General features: G+C 41.5%; 1 protein-coding gene across 2 annotated transcripts in view; it reads left to right on the plus strand.

The window, feature by feature from the left end:
* LOC108295889 (S phase cyclin A-associated protein in the endoplasmic reticulum-like) overlaps positions 1-20,609 on the plus strand; it is a 243,213-nt gene that overhangs the window by 185,067 nt on the left and 37,537 nt on the right. For both annotated transcript variants that reach the window (XM_017518229.2, XM_017518232.2), the window contains exon 6: positions 1,041-1,196. In XM_017518229.2, the coding sequence (XP_017373718.1) occupies positions 1,041-1,196 (156 nt within the window). The remainder of the gene's footprint in view (positions 1-1,040; positions 1,197-20,609) is intronic.

Raw genomic sequence — 20,609 nt, forward strand, 5'->3', positions numbered from 1 at the left:
TCATACATGTTAGTGCAGTAGTGTTGAATCTCTAGGCCAAGGCTGGTTTATCTACAAGGTCTTTTGTAGTCTTAACATATTCTTTTCAATGATTCTGCTCTGTGGATTGATAAAAGAATTACTGTTGGCAGCCTAGTTTACAAACAGCTCTAGAAAACTGTTTATTGGACTGAAAAGATGAAAATGATTTCTTAAATGTTATTGTCAACCCTCAGGACTGGTACTTCTCATAACAGAAAGCAATTAGATTCTCACTGTTTGTTATGCTGTTGATGGTGATAGATTCTTTAAAAATAGAAAACCTACAATTGGCTTTAGAAGTTTAAGTTGTGGCCAGGGATGGTGGCCCATGCCTGTAATTGTAGCACTTTGGGAGGCTGAGGCAGGAGGATCGCTTCCGGCCAGAAGTTTAAGAAGAGCCTGGGCAATAGAGCAAAACCGCATTTCTACAAATAAAAAAATTAATTGGGTGTGGTGGCATACACTGTAGTCCCAACTATTTGGGAGACAGGCAGGAGGATCTCTTGAGCCCAGGAGGTTAGAGCTATGATCGTGCCTCTGTACTTCCAGCCTTGGTGACACAGTGAGACCCTGTCTCTAAAAAAAGAAAAAAAAGTTTTAAGTTGTAACAAGAGTGTCTGGGTTGAATCATTGTACTGTATCTTCTAAATCCCTGCATTGGGGCTCCCAAGTACTTTAAAATGGAACACTTTTTAAGATCATACAGGTCATTATAAATCGCTTCACCTGTTGTTAGGCTCTTTAGACCAGTAAGAATGATTACATAATCATTTTCATTCATTTCTTCTTGAGAAATAATATTCAAATAACCAAAAGAGAGAAGAAAGAGAAAAATACAGAAATAGCTGATTATTCAGGAATAAACCTAAGGAAATTATTACTTGAGATGCTTTACTCCAGCTTGTGTTGTGCCTGCTTGTGTGAGAGGTCCAAGCCTGTGTATGTTAGATTTATCATTGAAGGTGAAGATGTTGCTGGCCTATTCAGATTGATAACATACATTTCTCCCCCACATCTAGCTACGTGGTGAACATGGGTCTGATTGACAAACTGTGTGCCTGCTTCCTCTCGGTGCAAGGCCCAGTGGATGAGAATCCCAAGATGGCCACATTTCTGCAGCATGCCACGGGACTCTTACATGCTCTGTGCACACTGTGCTTTGCTGTCACTGGAAGGTAAGGCATCTACTTGATCTCAATCTAAACTCAACTTTTGGAATATCTCTTGAATTTTGCCAATTCCTGGGTCATTTCATAGGGATTCAAGTGGTGATCTTGGCCATCTTACCTCTTTGTTCTTTCTCCATCATTGGCTTTCTTTATTGAGAAGTATATTAATTTCTTATTATTCTGGGCCACATACTCTTGACAGAGTCTTTTTTTCTTCTTGGTGTCATAAATTTGACTATCACTGCTAGAAGGGACCTAAGAAGCCATCCAGTCCCTCTTCCACTGAGATCCAGAGGAGTCCAGTGATTCTTCTTCAGTCATTGAAGGAAACAAAGTCTAAAGCAGACCAAGCCAAGCCCTCAGCCCTGCACAGCACCACCTGAAAGTGCTCATTACCGTTGCTCATGTGCTTTCAGTTATAGGCTCCTAGGTTTATTCATTTTCCTTCTGTCCCTTCTTCCAGAATACTTCCATGAATAAGGGAAGGGAGCCATCCAAAAACAATAGATCTCTGAAGTCACACATGACCCAAGGGCATGGTGAAAGCCAACGTGCCAGGGACTACTACTGGCCTGGTTGGCTGTTTACCCCACCCCATCTTACCCCATCCCACCCTGTGAGCTGTCCTTAAAAACAGTAATTCTCTGGAAGGACACAAGTAACCCTCTGGGTCTTCTTTTCCTCTCCCCCACCCATCCCTCACCAAGTAACAATTGTTTATAATAGTGCCTCAGCTTTTCTGACAGGAATATGACATATCCCCTAAGCATATTGAAGATGTTCGGTCAAATAATTTTGTTATAGTTAAATTCTAAACAGCACTTATATGTATTGCATATTTTTTAAATTATGTATTTTGTATTTTTAGGAATTTGTCAAGTTGAAGCATCTAAAGTCTAGCTTCTTAAGGAAGTATTATCCATTTATATTCAATGTTCAGAGAATACCAATGACTATATTCAGAACATTTTAAGAGAGGGAAACTGTATTCTGAAATGAACATCCTCAACATTTTTTAGTTCATTATACATAGGACCCCTAAACCCACCTATCCTTCCTTACTCTTACCCAGTCCCTCACCGTCAGTCACATTCTAATAAAATTAAGACTGTCTAGAGATGTCAGGGAAGCCAAGCATGGCCTGTATGCAGTGTTTCAAGTTAATCTCTTCCCATCACAAAGTGTAGACAAAGCCCACCTTCAGTGAGAGCTCAGGAAGTGACTGTTTGTGGGTGTCTGACCTGAGTAGGATCAGGTAGCACCATACCACACAGAAGCTGGTATACCAAACACTGTCCATTTGGAACAGTGGCACCTGCCAGCTTGGAGGCCACCACGCTGCCCAGCTAGTTCCTGTGCAATGGCCAGGCCCCTCCCTGGAGATTTTCCTCTCAGGCAGGAGACTGACCCTGTCTCTTTTTGAACACACAGCATTACATTACAAACCTACCAGCATCTCAAGTCTGCGTCACCTGTATTTTCTTGAATCCAGATGAATATCACAAACATAAGCACATATGTGATTGTTGTACAGCCTGTGGGCTTCAGGTTTCACGTACACACGGATTCAGTCACTTGAAATCTATGGAATTTAAAAGAAACCTAAAGGTCATTCACAGTCACTTGTTTTTATAGGAAAAGCAACTGAGCCAAACTGCCTTGAATCACGACCTGAGACTTCTGGCTTGGTGCTCCTTCCATTTGACTTTATGTTATATAAATATAAAGTCAATCCAGGAATCCAGAATCCAAGAGTCCAAGACAAGTGGAAGGAAAAACTCAATTGAGAAAAAGGGCATGATATGTATATTATGTGGTATACCAGATGTTATGGTGCCCTTGGTTCACCTGGAGGTCATCTGCCAATGGCTTCCTGTATTTCTCTGCCTCAGGACATTCTCTGGAGAAGGAACTATTTACTAGAGTGCAGAGGAGTTAAACACCTCCGGTAGTGACCCTCAAACAATAAACTGGTGGATAATACACCTACTTCCCTAATATTCAGTAGTACAATCCTGAGTATATTCTGTACAGTTCTCACAGGGTCCTCAGCCCTAACCTGTTGTTTGTTTGTTTTTCTGTTTGTTTGTTTTGAGACTGAATCTTACTCACTCTGTCACCCAGGCTGGAGTGCAGTGGCACTACCTCAGCTCACTGCAACCTCCACCATCCATGTTCAAGCGATTCTCATGCCTCAGCCAGCTGAGTAGCTGGGATTACAGGTGTGTGCCACCACTCCTGGCTAATTTTTGTATTTTCAGTAGAGATGGGGTTTCACCATGTTGGCCAGGCTGGTCTCAAACTCCTGACCTCAGGTGATCCGCCCACCTCAGCCTCCCAAAGTGCTGGAAGTATAGACGTGAGCCACCATGCCCAGCCTGTAACCTGTTCTTCAACAAATATTTGATTGAGTTTTCTTCCTCCCCTGTTTCTCTTCTCTACATCCTCACAAACAATCTGTTTGCACCCATATTGTTTTTCAGGATCTACTTTTAGGGCAGTCCAAACCAAGAGATACGGACACAGAAGCCTTAGTGTCATGCTCAGTTCATTCTCTAACCTCAATTGCTTAGCAAACTTCTATTGTGCAATTGGGCAACTGTGGAGAGGACAGGAGATGAGGTATTAAATAAACTCCATCCATGTTGTACTCGGGAGGCTTGGAGGGCTACAAGAGCTAGACTAGAGCTGTCGAAGGCTGTTGAAATTGCTTGAGAGGGAGGACGGGATCAAATTTCTGTTACAGAATGATCACCCCTAAGAAGCACAGGGATAACTGAAATGGCACAAGCCTAGAGGCAGAAGGATTAGTAAAGAGGCTCTTGCATAATCCAAGTGAGACATGTGGAGGGTCTGTGAGGTCAGTGAACATAGAGATGAGCAAATACATTACGAGGGAGTAGAACAAATGTAGGGGAGATGGCATAGGGTTTCATGGTGTGGGAGGTGAAAGGAAGGGAAGAATCTAGAATGACTCCCAAGTTTCTGACTATAAAATTTTGAATGGTAGGTATCATAGTCTCCAAATTTGGAAATATAAACAGTTTTTCATAGTGGAAATATAAGCTTGGTCCTAAACATGCCTAAGGATTATTATGTATGATATAAGACGATCATATACATATATGTATAAACTTTGGTCTACTTGGATAATCTTCAGGCATGCCTAGGAACAAACTTATGTTTCCACAAAGAAAAACTGCTTATATTCTCAAACTTGGGGACTATACTGTCTACCACTCAACATTTTATATTTATTATATATTTATACATCTGATTAGTTATTATATATATGAAATATAATGGCTTCTATGTGCACATACAACTGGATTTTAAATAAATCAATGATTTACGCTTGATGGTTTTTAAGGATTCTGAATCTATTTTTCTCCATTATAATTTCCTTCTCTAACCTCAATTGCTTAGCAAACTTCTATTAGTTGGACTTACTATGAAAACAGATTATTCTAGAAAAAAGATCCAGGTGGTTTCCTGGCTTAATTTGCTTAGGAAATTCTTAGTATCAGTGTAAGCTGCTTCTCTGAAAGAGCTGAGAAAAATGACCCCTCATTGTTGTTCTTCCTCTCATCCTTCAGTCTCCCAACATTTATCTCCTGAACACCACCAGACCACAGGAATACAGGGAGTTTTTTCTACCTCCTCAGATTTGTTTACTTCTGATATTTACAGATTGTTTTATCCTGCTTATTTCTTCATGAAAATTATATTTCTAAACTATAAATGACAGTGACAAGCATTTTGTTACATGCATTAAATACAGTTTCTGCTGTAGCCATGTCTAAGAGGAAACGTATTATGGTTTTTGCTTTATTGGAGTAATTCACATAATGTCTATTTTGGCTACCAGAAGCCAACCAGCTCCAGAATCAAGGAAGGCTTTGTCCTCATAGCCCTTTTGTGACTAGCAGGAATGAAAGAGGGAGAGGAACTAGAGAGGGCTTCAAAAATTGCCTCTTGGGATGGCAGAGCCTGAGATAATTAAGGGGACTAATTCATAGCACGGGCTTTGAGTAAACACTGCAGTTTGCCGGTGGCCCAGCCTTTGTGTGACGGTGATTATCCCTAGTCTGCCTTTCCACTGCTCTCCTATTGTGTCCTTAATCTTCTAATTTTTACCTAGGTTTTGTTTCTTCTATTTTCTTTTTTTTTTTTTTTTTTTTGAGACAGAGTCTCTCTCTGTCGCCCAGGCTGGAGTGCAGTGGCGTCAGCTCAGCTCACTGCAACCTCCGTCTCCTGGGTTCAAGCAATTCTCCTGTCTCACCCTCCAGAATAGCTGGGATTACAGGCGCTTGCCACCATGCCTGGCTAATTTTTGTATTTTTAGTAGAGACGGGGTTTCACCATGTTGGCCATGCTGGTCTCAAACTCCTAACCTCAGGTGATCCACTCACCTCGCCCTCCCAAAGTATTAGGATTATAGGCATGAGCCACTGCGCCCAGCCAAATTTTTACCTAGGTTTTCCGAAAAACAATTTGGGCGTCAGAATTTGTGCTGTTACTCTTTGCTTCAACTTGGGGTAGAATAGCTGATGACTTGTACCACGGTTAGTTTTGAACAACGAACTTGCATTTTTTTAAGTTAAAGTTGAAATTCTGATCCTCTAATGAAAGGATTGATTTTATGTCAGAATTACTCCAGAATTTTAGTTTTGTTAACAAATGATTCTTAATCACTTAAGCAAAATTCAATAATCTGTAATAGGACTCTCAGAGATGCCTATTTCTGGCCAGGTGTGGTGGCTCAGGTAATCCCACCAAGGTGTGGTGGCTCAGGTAATCCCACCACTTTGGGAGGCCAAGGCGGGCAGATCACCTGAGGTCAGGAGTTCAAGACCATCCTGGCCAACACAGCGAAACCCCATCTCTATTGAAAGTACAAAAATTAGCCAGGAGTGGTGTCAGGCACCTGTAATCCCAGCTCCTTGAGATGCTGAGGCAGGAGAATCGCTTGAACCCAGGAGGCAGAGGTTGCGGTGAGCCCAGATCGCACCACTGCACTCCAGTCTGGATGACAGCGTGAGATTCCATCCCCCATAGAAATGCCTATTTCTTTGACCTTTACTGTTAACAGTTTTCTATTCTTGCTCCTACAAGTAAAAAGAAAGTGATGGTTTTCAAATCTCAGAGCAGGAGCTTAATTGCTGTAATTGGTTGAGGCTCATTGGGTCCCCCTTAAGGTGCTGACTCCTTAGCAGAACTAATAGGATCAGCATAATAATGAGTGATTATACATTGACATCAACACAGGCCGTTAAGGTAATCAGTAATCATTTACAGTATTCCTAACTGTGCTAGGAACTATGGCAAGAAAGCCTGGAGGCAGTGGACCCGCAGTAGAAGAGTTTGCAATTTTACAACTACACTGAAGAGAGGAACTTATAAAACCTGGATAATTCTGATTGGTTGGAAAAGACTTGTGAATTCAAGAATATTTGTATACAAAAACAAGTTTAATATTATATATATTTCTGTTTTTCACTGTCACATCCATAGATGACAGTAACAAACTGAGCTCTAGCCAAAGTTCTGAAAACCTGTGTCAGGAAAAGATAAGAATGATTTGTGATTTAGTCCGTTTATTATGTGGCTATAAATGAGTGCTTCTCAAGTGTTCAAAGGTGCTTGAAAACCATTTGTTCGAGCAAAGGTAAACGCTAACTCTGCCCGCCTGCCTATTTATTTATTCATTGAACAAATATTTACGTAGCACTTGCTCTGTGCCAGACCCTGTGCTAGGATTGGGAGAAAGCAGAAATGACTCAGACATTGATTTTGTCTAAGGACTCTATAAGCTAGTAGGGGGAAAAAGATGCCTATACAACTGTCTACTGTACAAAACAGAGAGCGATCAAGAGGATGGAACAAAAGCACATAACATGCTTCCCGGTGCGTATTAAATGCTTCATAAATGTTGGCTACTATTATCATCATCATCACTGATGGAGTTCAAAGGAGAGAGAGATGACTATTACTTGTCTGTGGGGATCAGCTGTGTTTTAGAGCAGCTAAAATTGAACCTGGGACTTGAAAGATGGAAAAGATTGGAACATGTAGAGTTGAGAAAAAGGTGGACTAAGAAAATAGCATAAGCAAAGACATAAAGGAGAAAAACACAAAGAATAAATAGAGTACCTTAACTAAACTTTGAGATATATATGGTGGTTATTTTAATGCTGCCAGATCCTTACGAGGCTCAAATGAGATCATAAATATAAAAACACTTGGTGAACTACATAAAAGAATTTGCCGAGATGTGGTGATGGCAACATGTCATTAAAACCCTTTGACTAGAGGAAATGGATAAGTTTCTAGACACATGCAACCTACCAAGATTGAAACATGAAGAAATCCAAAACCAAAATAGACCACTAGCAAGTGATGAGGTTGAAACTGTAAAAAAAAAAGTCTCCCAGTAAAAATAGCCCAGGACCAGAGGTCTTCGCTGACGAATTCTACCAAACATTTAAAGAACAACTAATACTAATACTACTCAAATTATTCCAAAAAATAGAGGAGGGAATACTTCCAGACTCATTCTACAAGGCCAGTTATTTATTACTTTGATGTCAAAATCACAGGCACATCAAAAAAAGAAAACTACAGGCCAGTATCCCTGATGACTATTAATGCAGAAATCCTAAACAAAATACTAGCAAACCAATTCAGCAAAAAAGATCATTCATTATGACCAAGTGGGATTTATCCCAGGGATGCAAGGATGGTTCATCATATGCAAATTAGTCAGCACGATGCATCATATCAACAGAATGAAGGACAAAAGCTATATGATCATTTCAGTGCCTGCTGGAAAAGCATTTGATAAAATTCGACTTTCCTTTATGATTAAAAAAAAAGGCCTCAAAAAATTGGGTAGAGAAGAAACATACCTTAACACAATAAAAGACAGACCCATAGCTAGTATCATACTGAATGGGGAAAAATGGAAAGCCTTTTCTCTAATATCTGGCACACAACAAGGATGCCCAATTTCACCACTTTTACTCAGCATTATACTGGAAGTCCTAGCTAGAGCAGTCAGACAAAAGAAAGAAAAGGCATCCAAATCAGGAAGGAGGAAGTCAAATTATCCTCGTTTACAGATGATATGATCTTATATTTTGAAAAACCTAAAGACTCCATCAAAAAACTATTAGAACTGACAAACCAATTCAGTAAAGTTACAGGATACAAAATCAATGAACAGAAAGTAGGAGCATTTCTTTATGCCAACAACAAACAATCGTGAAAAGAAATCAAAAAAAGTAATCCCATTTACAGTAACCACAAATAAAGTTAAATATGTGGAAATTAACCAAAGTGAAAGATTTCTACAATGAAAACTGTAGAACATTGATGAAAGACATTAAAGAAGGCACAATAAATAGAAAACTATTTAATGTTCATGGATAGGAAGAAGCAATATTGTTAAAATGTCCATACTACCTTCAAGCAATCTTCAGATTCAGTGCAATCCCTATCAAAAATACCAATGACATTCTTCATAGGAATAGAAAAAACCCAGAATAACCAAAGCTACTCTAAGCAAAAAGAACAAACTGGAAGAATCACATTACCTGACTTTATAATACAAAGCTATAGTAATCAAAACAGCATGGTACTAGCATAAAAACAGACACATGGACCAATAAAACAGAATAGAGAACCCAGAAACAAATTCATACATCTACAGTGAACTCATTTTTGACAGGGGTGTCAAGAGCATACATTGGGGAAGTCTCTTTAGTAAATGGTGCTGGGAAAACTGGATATCCATATGCAGAAGAATGAAACTAGATCCCTGTCTCTTGCCATACACAAAAATCAAAATGGATTAAAGACTTAAATCTAAGACCTCAAAACTATGAAACTACTACAAGAAAACACTGGGGAAACTCTTAAGGACATTGGAGTGGGCAAAAATTTCTTGACTAGTACCCTACAAGCACAGCAACTGAAGCAAAAATGGGCAAGTGGGATCACATCAAGTTAAAAAGCTTCTGCACAGCAAAGGAAACAGTCAGCCAAGTGAAGAGACAACCCACAGAATGGAAGAAAATATTTGCAAAGTACCCATCTGACAAAGGATTAACAACCAGAATGTATAAGAATTCAAACAACTCTATAGGAAAAACTCTAATAATTCGATTTTTAAATGGGAAAAAGACCTGAACAGACATTTCTCAAAAGAAGACATACAAATGGCAAACAGGCATATGAAAAGGTGCTGAGGCCGGGCGTGGTGGCTCAAGCCTGTAATCCCAGCACTTTGGGAGGCCGAGGCGGGTGGATCACGAGGTCAAGAGATCGAGACCATCCTGGTCAACATGGTGAAACCCCGTCTCTACTAAAAATACAAAAAATTAGCTGGGCATGGTGGTGCGTGCCTGTAATCCCAGCTACTCAGGAGGCTGAGGCAGGAGAATTGCCTGAACCCGGGAGGCGGAGGTTGCGGTGAGCCGAGATCGCGCCATTGCACCCAAGCCTGGGTAACATGAGTGAAACTCCGTCTCAAAAAAAAAAAAAAAAAAAAAAAAAAAAAAAAAAGAAAAAGAAAAGGTGCTGAACATTACTGATCATCAGAGAAATGCAGATCAAAACTACAAAGAGATATCATCTCACCCCAGTTAAAATGGCTTTTATCCAAAAGACATTCAGTAACAAATGCTGGCAAGGATGTGGAGAAAAGGGAACCCTCATACACTGTTGGTGGGAATGTAAATTAGTGCAACCATTATGGAGAACAGTTTGGAGGTTCCTCAAAATAATAAAAATCGAGCTATCATACAGTCCAGCAATCCCACTGCTGGGTATAATATACCCAAAGTAAATTGAAGAGGTATCCACACTCCCACGTTTGTTGCAGCACTGTTCCCAATAGCCAAGATTCGAAAGCAGCCTGTGTCCATCATGAGATGAATGGATATAGAAAATGTGCTCATATACACAATGGAGTACTATTCAGCCATAAAAAAAAAGAATGAGATCATGTCATTTGCAACAACATGGATGGAATTAGAGGTCATTGTGTTAAGTAAAACAAGTTAGGCACAGAGAGATAAATATCACGTGTTCTCACTTATTTGTGGGATCTAAAAATCCAAACAAACTCATCGAGATGGGGAATAGAAGGATGGGTACCACAGGCTAGGAAGGGTAGCGGGTGGGTGGAAGAGAGCTGCGGATGGTTAATGGGCACAAAATAATAAAAGAATTAGAAAGGATGAATAAGACTATTTGATATCACAACAGGGTGACTATAGTCAATAATAATTTAATTGTTCACTTTAAAATAACTAAAAGAATATAACTGGATAGTTTGTAACACAAAGGATACATGCTTGAGGGGACAAATAACCCCATTTTCCGTGATGTGATTATTATTCATTGCATGCCTGTATCAAAATATGTATTCCATAAACATATACAATTATGTACCCACAAAAATTTTAAAAAGTGACCTGCTAAGAACCGTATTTGGGAGCACCAGTCAGGTATCATGTGAAGAATGTATTAGAGAGAAGGTGGAAAGCAGAAGGCGCATTAATAGTTGTCTAGGTAAGAGACAAAAGGAATGGAAAGAAGAATGTTTTGAAAAAGCCTCTCACAGACACTTTTTATGCATGGTATCACCAGTCTCTCAGGCATCAAGCTCCAAACCGCATCATCTCTATCTCATCTCTCCTCCTGATGCCCCAGATCTAATCTACTGCCGCGTTCTGTTGATTGAAAGGCAATTTAAAGTCCCCTATCTGGTCTTCCAGTCAGGTTTGAATCTTTTCAGTAAGCCTGCCAGTCTCTGTTGAACACCTCCAGTGACAGGAGACTCATTTCTTACTAAGGGAAGCTTGTTCTGTCACTGATGAGTTGTTGAGGCTTAAACCATCTTTCCTCAGACCAAGCTGAAATCTGTCTCCCTAGTGCTACTTATTAGAACAAGGCCGACTTGCTCCTTGGCAACATGCTGACTAATATGAACCCACTCTTCTTCCTAAACTCTCCTGGTCTCACTGTACCTTATATTTTCCTTTGCTTTTCTTCTTGTTCCGGTTACGATGGCTGTGCAACAAATTACCTTAAAACTGAACGGCATGAAACGACCATTTATTAATCTCACGGATTCTGTGGGTCAGGCATTCTTATCAGGGTACAGAGAAGATGGGTTATCTTTGGTCCACAATGTCCAGGACCTCAGAAGACTTGAAGGCTGGTGATTGGAATCATCTGAGTGCTTGTTCACACATCTGTAGTTGGTGCTGGCTGTCAGCTGGGGGTCTTTCCACGTGGGGTCTCTGCATAGGCGTAATTAGGCTTCTTCACAGCATAGTGGCTGTGTTCCAAGAACAAGCATCCTGGCAGTGAGAGAGCAGCTGGAAACCATATCACCTTTTATGACTCAGCCTCAGAAGTCACACAGCATCACTTGTACTGCATTCTATTCACCAAGGCAGTCATGAAGTCCCACCTACCTCCGAAAAAAGGAGAAACAGACTTTGCCTTTTCCTGGGGAAGATGAAAGTGCTAGAAGAACATATGGGACCAGAAATGTTGCTATGGTTATATTTGAAAATACAACCTGCTACTTTCCAGCCTACCCTAAAGATAAATGAGTTCCCAGTCTCCCGTTCTCAGCTGTCTCCTGTTCTCTCTGTAGACTCTTATTTGATACTGTCAGCCTATTCCTAAATATTTTGCTGTCATTAGCTACTGTCTTTGGACAAAAGGTTTGTTGGTATTGGGAAATGAGCAATGAAGTGAATGTAACAGGACTAGGCAAGTAGAACTGAAAGAAGTGATAGCACCTTTAATATGCCCTGAGCTGAGTGTTTCATGTGGGCCATCTCCCTACAAGCATTCAGGAGTCCTGCTGACACTGTCAAAGGAGTCATAACACCCTCTAGACTGATAAGGAGGAGCGACTGTCTCTCTCATTCACACAGAAGCAGGAGCTCCCAGGCTGTCTCTGTACTCACACTGGCCAAGTGCTGATAGAGGGACTTCCAAAAGATCCATCCCAGCTGACAGAAAGCCCTAGTTGATTTGAAGGGACAGAAAGATGACAATTTCATTGGTACAGCTCACATTGAGTGCTCACTGTGTGCTAGGCAGAAAGGGAAATGGATGGGCCTCAGCCCATAGGGCCAAAGTTTAGGACAGTCTCCACTGACTTAGCATTCTCACAGGGGACAAGGGACGATGAAGGAAGACCTCAACATGCAGGGTTTAGGGGAGCAGAATATGTCCAGGATACATTTGCAGAAAGATTCTCACTGGCTCTAGGAGATTGAGGAGGCGGATCCCAAGAGGAAAACCATGTGTAATGTTGTGTTAAAGAGCACAGGTTGGGAAGTCAGAAAGATAGGGGCTCAGTTTCAGCTCTCTCAGTTCTGTGACCTGTGGTGGCATGCAGAAGCGTGATGATGGCTCACTGCATCCTCAGTCCTCCAGGCTCAATCTGTCCTCCCACCCCAGCTTCCCAAGTAGCTGAGACTACAGGCATGTGCTGCTGCATACCACTAATCCATTGATTGATTGACTGATTGATTGATTGTAGAGACAAGCTCTCTCTATGTTGCCCAGGCTGGTCTTGAACTCCTGGGCTCAGGTGATCTTCTTGCATTGGTCCCCCCAAAATGTTGGGATTGCAGGCATGAGCCACCATGCCTAGTCCTGCTTCTTTAGTTTTTCAAAACCTGTTGCTCTCATATAAAAATGAATGTGTTACTTCTTCCCTCACAGGGTTGAACATAACAGGAGTAAATGGGGGCTGACACATCTGTCACTCTTATCTCTTGTCTAAGATGCTACTTATGACATATTCTTGTATTCATTATAACCCATTTTGTTCCAAAAACTTGAGGTAGCTTTTATAGAAGTATACACATTTTTATTTTTACAAAATTAAAAATTAAAAGATAGGTAGGAAAGGTAAATCAAGCCACAGGAAGTAAGGTTAAGACCCAAACCATATTCATAACAGGGCCATGATAAACATTTCCTCCTGGAATCCCTACAGGCAATTTCTACCAGGAACTTATATTTAATATGTTAAATCCTGAGCTCATTGGCTTTCACCCAAAGTTGGCTATTCCTACCGACTACCTTATTCTGCTCATGATTCCAGTCATCTGACTAGATTTTAAGAACCAAATCCTTAGTCATCTTTGACTTCTCTCTCCCAGAATCCAATCCAGCCCTATTTGATTCAATCAAAGGAATGTTTGCCTCTGAAAGCCACTTACTTGATGTTTGTCAGCTTGCAGTTCTTTATTTCTCTTTCCTCGTGTACATGGTTTATGTCTAGAGTGAAAAGATTTACAGCCAGGCACAGTGGCTCACGCCTGTAATCCCAGCACTTTGGGAGGCCGAGGAGGGCGGATCACAAGGTCAAGAGATCAAGACCATCCTGGTCAAGAGATCGAGACCATCCTGGCCAACATGGTGAAACCGCTAAAAATACAAAAAAATTAGCCGGGTGTGGTGGCATGCGCCTGGGGTCCCAGCTACTTGGGAGGCTGAGGCAGAAGTATTGCTTGAACCCAGGAGGCGTAGGTTGCAGTCAGCTGAGATTGCGCCACTGCACTCCAGCCTGGTGACAGAGCAAGACTCTGTCTCAAAAAAAAAAAAAAAAAAAAAAAAAAAAAGATTTACCCAGGGAAAGAAACTAAATATCCTAGTAGCTCCCCTTCAGGCATAGCATGTGAAACAAAGGAAAATAAGAACTTGAGAAACTGTTCATTGGCAGAGCTAGCAAATACCAGTGAACAACCATTGACCTATGTCAGGATCCCATTTCTGGGCCTACTCTATACATAAGAGGAAGGACCGCCCACACCTCATGCTCTTCTTTCTCTGAGTTAGGAAAGACGCATCCAAGGCCTTCATTCCTTTGGCATGCCTTGCTAAGATCAGTTCTCCCTTTCTTTCTTCCATTTCTTTGGCAAATATTTATTCATAACTATTTACTATGTGCTATGTGCCAGACACTTGTCAAGGGCACTGGGGATTGATTGGTGAACAAGACACCACTCTTATGAAATTTACAGTCTGATGGGAAAAAAACAATCAACCAATATACAGATAAGATAATGTTAGCTAGTGACATGAGAAAATAAACCCTGGTAATATAGCTGACTGTCTTGGTCAGGGGGCTTCTTCAGACAGAGTGGCCAGGAAAGGCCTCCCTGGGGAGATGACAGGCTAAGAAGCCAGCCACGTAAAGACCCAAGGAAAGAGTATTCTAGTTGAGAAGAATGGCAAGCCCCTGAGGAGGGATGTTCCAGAAACAGAGGAAGTGACATCTTAGAATGTGAAGAGCCAGTGGTAGAAGACGAAGTCAGATAAGTCAAGGCCAGGAGTTGGGGACAGAAAGATTAGAAATCTGAATTCTGCTCTAAGTGTGACAGGAAGCCACTGGGGGATTTTGAACAGGAGAGTGCTAAAATAAAAAGAACATCTGCTTACTCTGTGCAGAATGGATTAGAGACAAGAGCAGAGGCCAGAAGGATCATTTAGGAGGGCACTGGAATCGTAACGCGGCACCTGGTATGATGGTGTTTTCCTCCCAGCTACTCTCCTGGCAGAAGCAATTACGTTGGCAACACAACGTGGCCTCCTGCAGAGCTCCTTCAGCCCAACTTCCAAACTGTAAAAGTAAGAGAAGCCCAAAGTATCAACTAGCAAAACCAGTGTGTCAGCACAGGGTCCTCTGCTGTTTACAGTGTGAGAAAACGGAAGCTGGAGGGGTCAGAAGTGGCCCATCCGAGAGGCAGTGCGGGACAGCAGCCCTAGCCCGAGTTCCAAGACCTAGGAGGGTTTCTTGTCCGTCACCCAGAGCTGCCTGCCTCTTCATCGCTCACCTTTCATTTTCCTAAGACTGTACTGAGTCTGTCACCTCTTTACTCTTACACTCTGTTTTGTCTACATTCAGTCCTTTGCAGGGTCCAGAGTTTCCTCCGAGGGGCCTTGCTCTGTACCTTCCATTCCCATTGGTGTCCTCTTGGTCTTGCTCTTCCTTCAGCCTCTTCCATGTTGTTGATCCTGAGCACCAAGACTGTTCCTTCCATTTTCTTCACCTATCACTTCTCTTCTCAGGAAGGCTCCCTTCTCAGGAGTTCCTCAGTGGCTCATGGCTGCAATGCCAACACTTTGAGAGGCTGAGTGGGAGGGTCACTGGAGGCTAGGAGTTTAAGACCACCCTGGGCAACATAGCAAGACCTCATCTCTACAAAAAATTAACCAGGTGTAGTGGCGCATGCCTGTAGTCCCAGCTACTCGGGAGACTGAGCTGGGAGGATTGCTTGAGCCTAGAAGTTCAAGGTTACAGTGAGCTGCAACTGTGCCACCACACTGCAGCCTGGACAACAGAGCAAGACCTTGCCACTTCCTAGGTTCAAGCCATTCTCCTGCCTCAGCCTCCCTAGTAGCTGGGACTGATTACAGGCACATGCTACCATGCCTGGCTAATTTTTTTATTTTTAGTAGAGACAGGGTTTCACCATGTTGGCCAGGCTGGTCTTGAACTCCTGACCTCAGGTGATCCACCCACCTCGGCCTCCCAAAGTGCTGGGATTACAGGCATGAGCCACCGCGCCCGGCCTGTTTTTACTGTTCTCTAACCAAATGTCCTGACTGTCTTAGAGTGTCTACACATACATACGTTCCACCTTGACTTTTCTCTTGCCCACAGCTCTCCATTAAGTCATCCCCATTTCCTTCAACAGAGCTCCAAATTAGATTTGCATTAAACAAGCTACTGTCCACATCTACTATATATATAACATAAAAGGTCATGGAGGGAGGGTGTGCTCTGTGTGTGTGTGAGTGTGAGAGAGAGACTGACTGTAATTTTCAAGGTAGATTTGCATCTGTTGTAACATTCCAGAATTGAACGGAATCTTAGACATCATCCAGGCTAATGCCCAGCTGAGTCTTGAGTATCCTCTGCTACTACAGTGGATGTGACCTTCCACCTCTTCCAGGATGAAGAAGAATGTCATACCTCACCAAACAGCCCACTTTACTTTTGGGTGTTCTCATTATTAGATTTTTTTTTTTTTTTCAGAGATAGAATCTTGCTCTGTTACCCAGGCTAGAGTGCAATGAGGCGATCATAGCTCTCCACAGTCTCAAACTCCTAGGCTTCCGTGATCCTCCTGCCTCAGCCTCCAAAGCAGCTGAAACTGCAGGCATTTACCACCACACCTAACCCTAAAAAATGTCCCATAGATTTATCTCATATATGCTTTCTAGTAATGTATCTCCCCTGGGGTCATAAATAAATTAAGTACTTCAGTTCTGAGGACACAAAGGCACATAAATTTCCCAGTTCCTTCCAATATTCCCTGGGTGACATTATTTCCAGATACTTTTACCACACAAATCACTTTACTTGGGAACTTTGATACCACTGTGTCCTGAATTAACGCTGCACCCAGTGCTAAACACAGTACTTACAGCATAGTCATACAATGCACTGGAGCAGGACTAAACCTTCCTTGTTGTGTACATTGTACTCCTGTTAGTCAGAATTGAATTGTATTCTTTGGCGATCAAGCAGTGCTGTTTTCTCATGTGAACTGGTAGGCACCTAATTTGCTAAGTCTTTTTTCCCACTTGTTGACAAGCTGCATTCCATTGCCTGTTACTTACCTTCTTCCCATCTTAAGCATGTGGAATTAGTTTTCATAATCTAAAAATAAGACTCAAGTCATTTGTATGTATGTCCTCCTGTTTTTAGTCCTCATGTTTATTTGTAGGTAAACCTTGTTATTGATTACTTTCTCCTCCTTGAAGCTATTTTCGCTCTTCTACCAGGGCAGGATACTCTCCTGGTTTTCTTCTTAACCTACTGGTGACTATTTTTTAGTTTCCTTTGTTGGTTTCTTTTCGTCTCTCCTGCTTCTAAACATTGGGGTATCCCAAGGCTCAATCCTCAGACTCTAGACTCACTAGAATGAGTTTCTGGTTTTAAATACGATCTCTGGTGTTGACTTCCAAATATCTCAAACCCAGACTCCTCCTCTGAATTTGATCTTGTACATTTATTCAGCCATTTAACACATATATATTGAATAGCTACTGTATATCAGACATTGTTGTAAGCCCTGGGGATATATCTGTGAAACAAAAGAGACAAAAATCCTTATGCTTTGGAAGCTTATTTCACACAGCTTCCAATCCAGTGTCTCCATTGTGATGTAAATAGGCATCTCACATTTAACCAGTTCAGAACTGAATTCCTGAGACATACTCTCGTCACTTTCTTCCCCATATCTATAAATGGCAACCACAGTCTTCCAGTTACCAGGCCAAAAAGCGTTGAGCCATTTTTTACTCCTCTTTCTCATCCAACTTATCAGGAAATCTGTTGGCTTGCCTTTCTGAATATTTTCACAATCCAACTACTTCTCACATCCTGATTCATCCACCATTACCTCTCACTTGGATGATTAAAGAAATCTCCTGGTTGGTCTTCCTGCTTCTGCCTTGGCTCTTCTCAAGAGTTCTCAACCCAGTAGCTGTAGTAATCGTTGTTCAAATGAAGTCAGAGAACATCACTTGACTGCTCAAAACCTTACAGTGCCTTTCCGTCTCACTCAGTAAAAGTTTGATAATGGTTTCCAAGACTCTACCTGATCTTCCCTGTTCCCTCTCTGACCTCATCTCCTATTACTCTTCCACTTAATCAACCTGCTCTAGCCACACTGGCCTTCTTGCTGTTTCTCGAACATGTCATGTACACTCCTGGCACCAAGCTTTGGGATTTTCTGCTCTTTTACCTGATATACCCTTCCCCCAGATGTTCACATGGCTTTCTTCCTCATTTTCTGTAGAATTTTGCTCCAATAATGCCTTAGAAATGGCTTCCCCACCACTCTGTGTAAAGTAGTTTCACATACATTCATACTTCTTCATTTCCTAGGCATGTCCCTTGCTCCTCTATCACACCATCCATTGCACATTATATATTTGTTAGTTTATGTCTTCCTGCACTAAAATGTACGCTTTGTGAGAAAAAGTTCATGTATTTTATTGCTGAACTCTAGTTCCTAGAATAGGGCTTGCCACATAGTTGGCCATCTGTGAATATTTGTGGAATGAATGAATCATGAATGAATAAGTCCTCTGGAGTCGGCACAATAAAGTTCCTCCAACAGTTATCTATATTCAAATCTCCAGAGCCTGTAAATATTACATTGCATGGCCAAAGGGTCCTTGCAGATATGATTAAGTTAAGGATCTTGAGATAGTGAGATTATCCTGGATAATTCAGGGGAGCCCAATGTAATCACAGGGGTCCTTATAAAGATGGGAGGCAAGAAAGTCAGCATTAGAAAGAGATTTGAAGATACTCTGTTTCTGGCTTTGAAGCTGGAATAAGGGGCCATAAGCCAAGGAATTGAGGCATTATCCAGAAGGTGGAAAAGGCAAGGAAATAGATTCTCCCCTGGAGCCTCCAAAGGGAACACAGCTCTTGTGACACCTTCATTTTAGCCTAGTGAGATCTGTTTTGAATTTCTGGCCTTCAGAACTGTAAAATAATTTTTTTATTGTTTTGAGCAACTGGCTTGTGGTAAATATTCCAGCAGCAATAGGAAACGGATACACCCACCTCCCCCATTGGACCATAATGCCTCTAGAACAGGGGCTTGGGTCTTCCTTAACCTTGTACATCACGGTGCTCGGAGTTCCTGGATCACAGGTACTTTGGCTTTTTAGACAGAACACCTGACATCATGCCTGTCTGTGCTCACCTTAAACCTTGATGAATGATGTTGTCACTGGATACAGTCTGGCCTTCCTAGAATATCCCAGGACATAAAATCCAAAAACTAGAATACTGCTGAAAGATTTTTACCTCTCCTTGAACAGTAAAGTTCTCATTCACCACTGGGGGAGACAATAACTTAGTCTCACCCATTCCAACACTGTGCAGATTTTTGAGTGCAGGTCTACGGGTTTAAGGGCTAAAATGGGATGTTCTCACAAGATACCTCAGGGATTCCAGAACAAAGCCAAAACCCAAGAAGCCAAAATCCAAGAAGCTAAGAGAACAGTCTAGAAGATCATCTGCACTACAGATCAGAGTGGATGTTACCAAGCTAGAAACCTGGGGACCTTGGAAATGAGATCAAACAAACAGAAAAGAAGGGGTTGTGGAGTCTGGAACTGTCACTGTTGCTTTTTTAGGCCAACTAAGGCCCGGTGTGTAAGTGGTTTATGAAGATGGAATGGACAGCACTTTATGCCCTTGCAAATCAAGCTTGTTTTGCCCAGCCCTACTTGCCCTTAAGGTAAAGTAGGGTTTTCAGGCATTGTGCAGTATTGATGAAAAACCAATTTTAGTTTTTCCTAATTGAATTTAGCTTTTGATGAACAGAAATGAATATCTCACTAAGATCTCTAGTCCCGGAGACCAAACAAAAACACCTTAAAATCTAGTAAAATTACAAAGATACCAGAGTGTAGTATACAAAATTTCACATCTTATTTTTCACATCTTCTATGTATTTTTTAAAGAAAACTTCATAACCCATGCCTGATATGAATAAGGCCTTTTACTTTTTTGTTGTAAACATTTAGGCTTAAAGTTATTGTAACTGACAGCTAAGACCAACAGAAGCCAGTGGCCTATTCATAGACAAATTATCTGTACTTCAGCCTAAATCAAAAGTAAACATTCTCCACAGTCCCTTTAGGCCTGCATTAGTCCTATGGAAGCCAAATGGGACAGACAAACCCTCCCCTTGCCTCCATGTATTCTGTGGGCTCTCTTCAATGTGAATGGTCTTTTCCATGAAGCACTATTAGACACATTTTGAACCATTTCCACATCTAAGCTCTTAAATGCTTATTTAGCAGATTTTCCTTGGTTATCATTTTTTTTTCATTAGGAGAATATTTGCAAAAGACTGGGCTGTACTGTTTTATAATCCATCTAGATTAGTGTTTTCCTAAATAATGATATAGGAGAGGAGATGTTCTGATGACCTTCACTTAACTTTTTTTTTTTTTTTTTAAGATTTTTTTACATGTATTCTTTGGAAGAGGAAACAGCAGTGACTTCCTATCACTGAATAAATTCCAGGAAAGACTAAGTATTATGAAATGCTTTAAATGACAAAGCTATATTCCTGAATGTCTATATTCGAATATGCTGATAATCAATTTAAAAGCAACACAAGAGGCCGGGCACGGTGGCTCAAGCCTGTAATCCCAGCACTTTGGGAGGCCGAGGCGGGTGGATCACGAGGTCAAGAGATCGAAACCATCTTGGTCAACACAGTGAAACCCCGTCTCTACTAAAAATACAAAAAATTAGCTGGGCATGGTGGTGCGTGCCTGTAATCCCAGCTACTCAGGAGGCTGAGGCAGGAGAATTGCCTGAACCCAGGAGGC

This window comes from Cebus imitator, unplaced genomic scaffold (assembly GCF_001604975.1).
Source record: "Cebus imitator isolate Cc_AM_T3 unplaced genomic scaffold, Cebus_imitator-1.0 Scaffold664, whole genome shotgun sequence".
Classification (NCBI taxonomy): Eukaryota; Metazoa; Chordata; class Mammalia; order Primates; family Cebidae; genus Cebus; species Cebus imitator.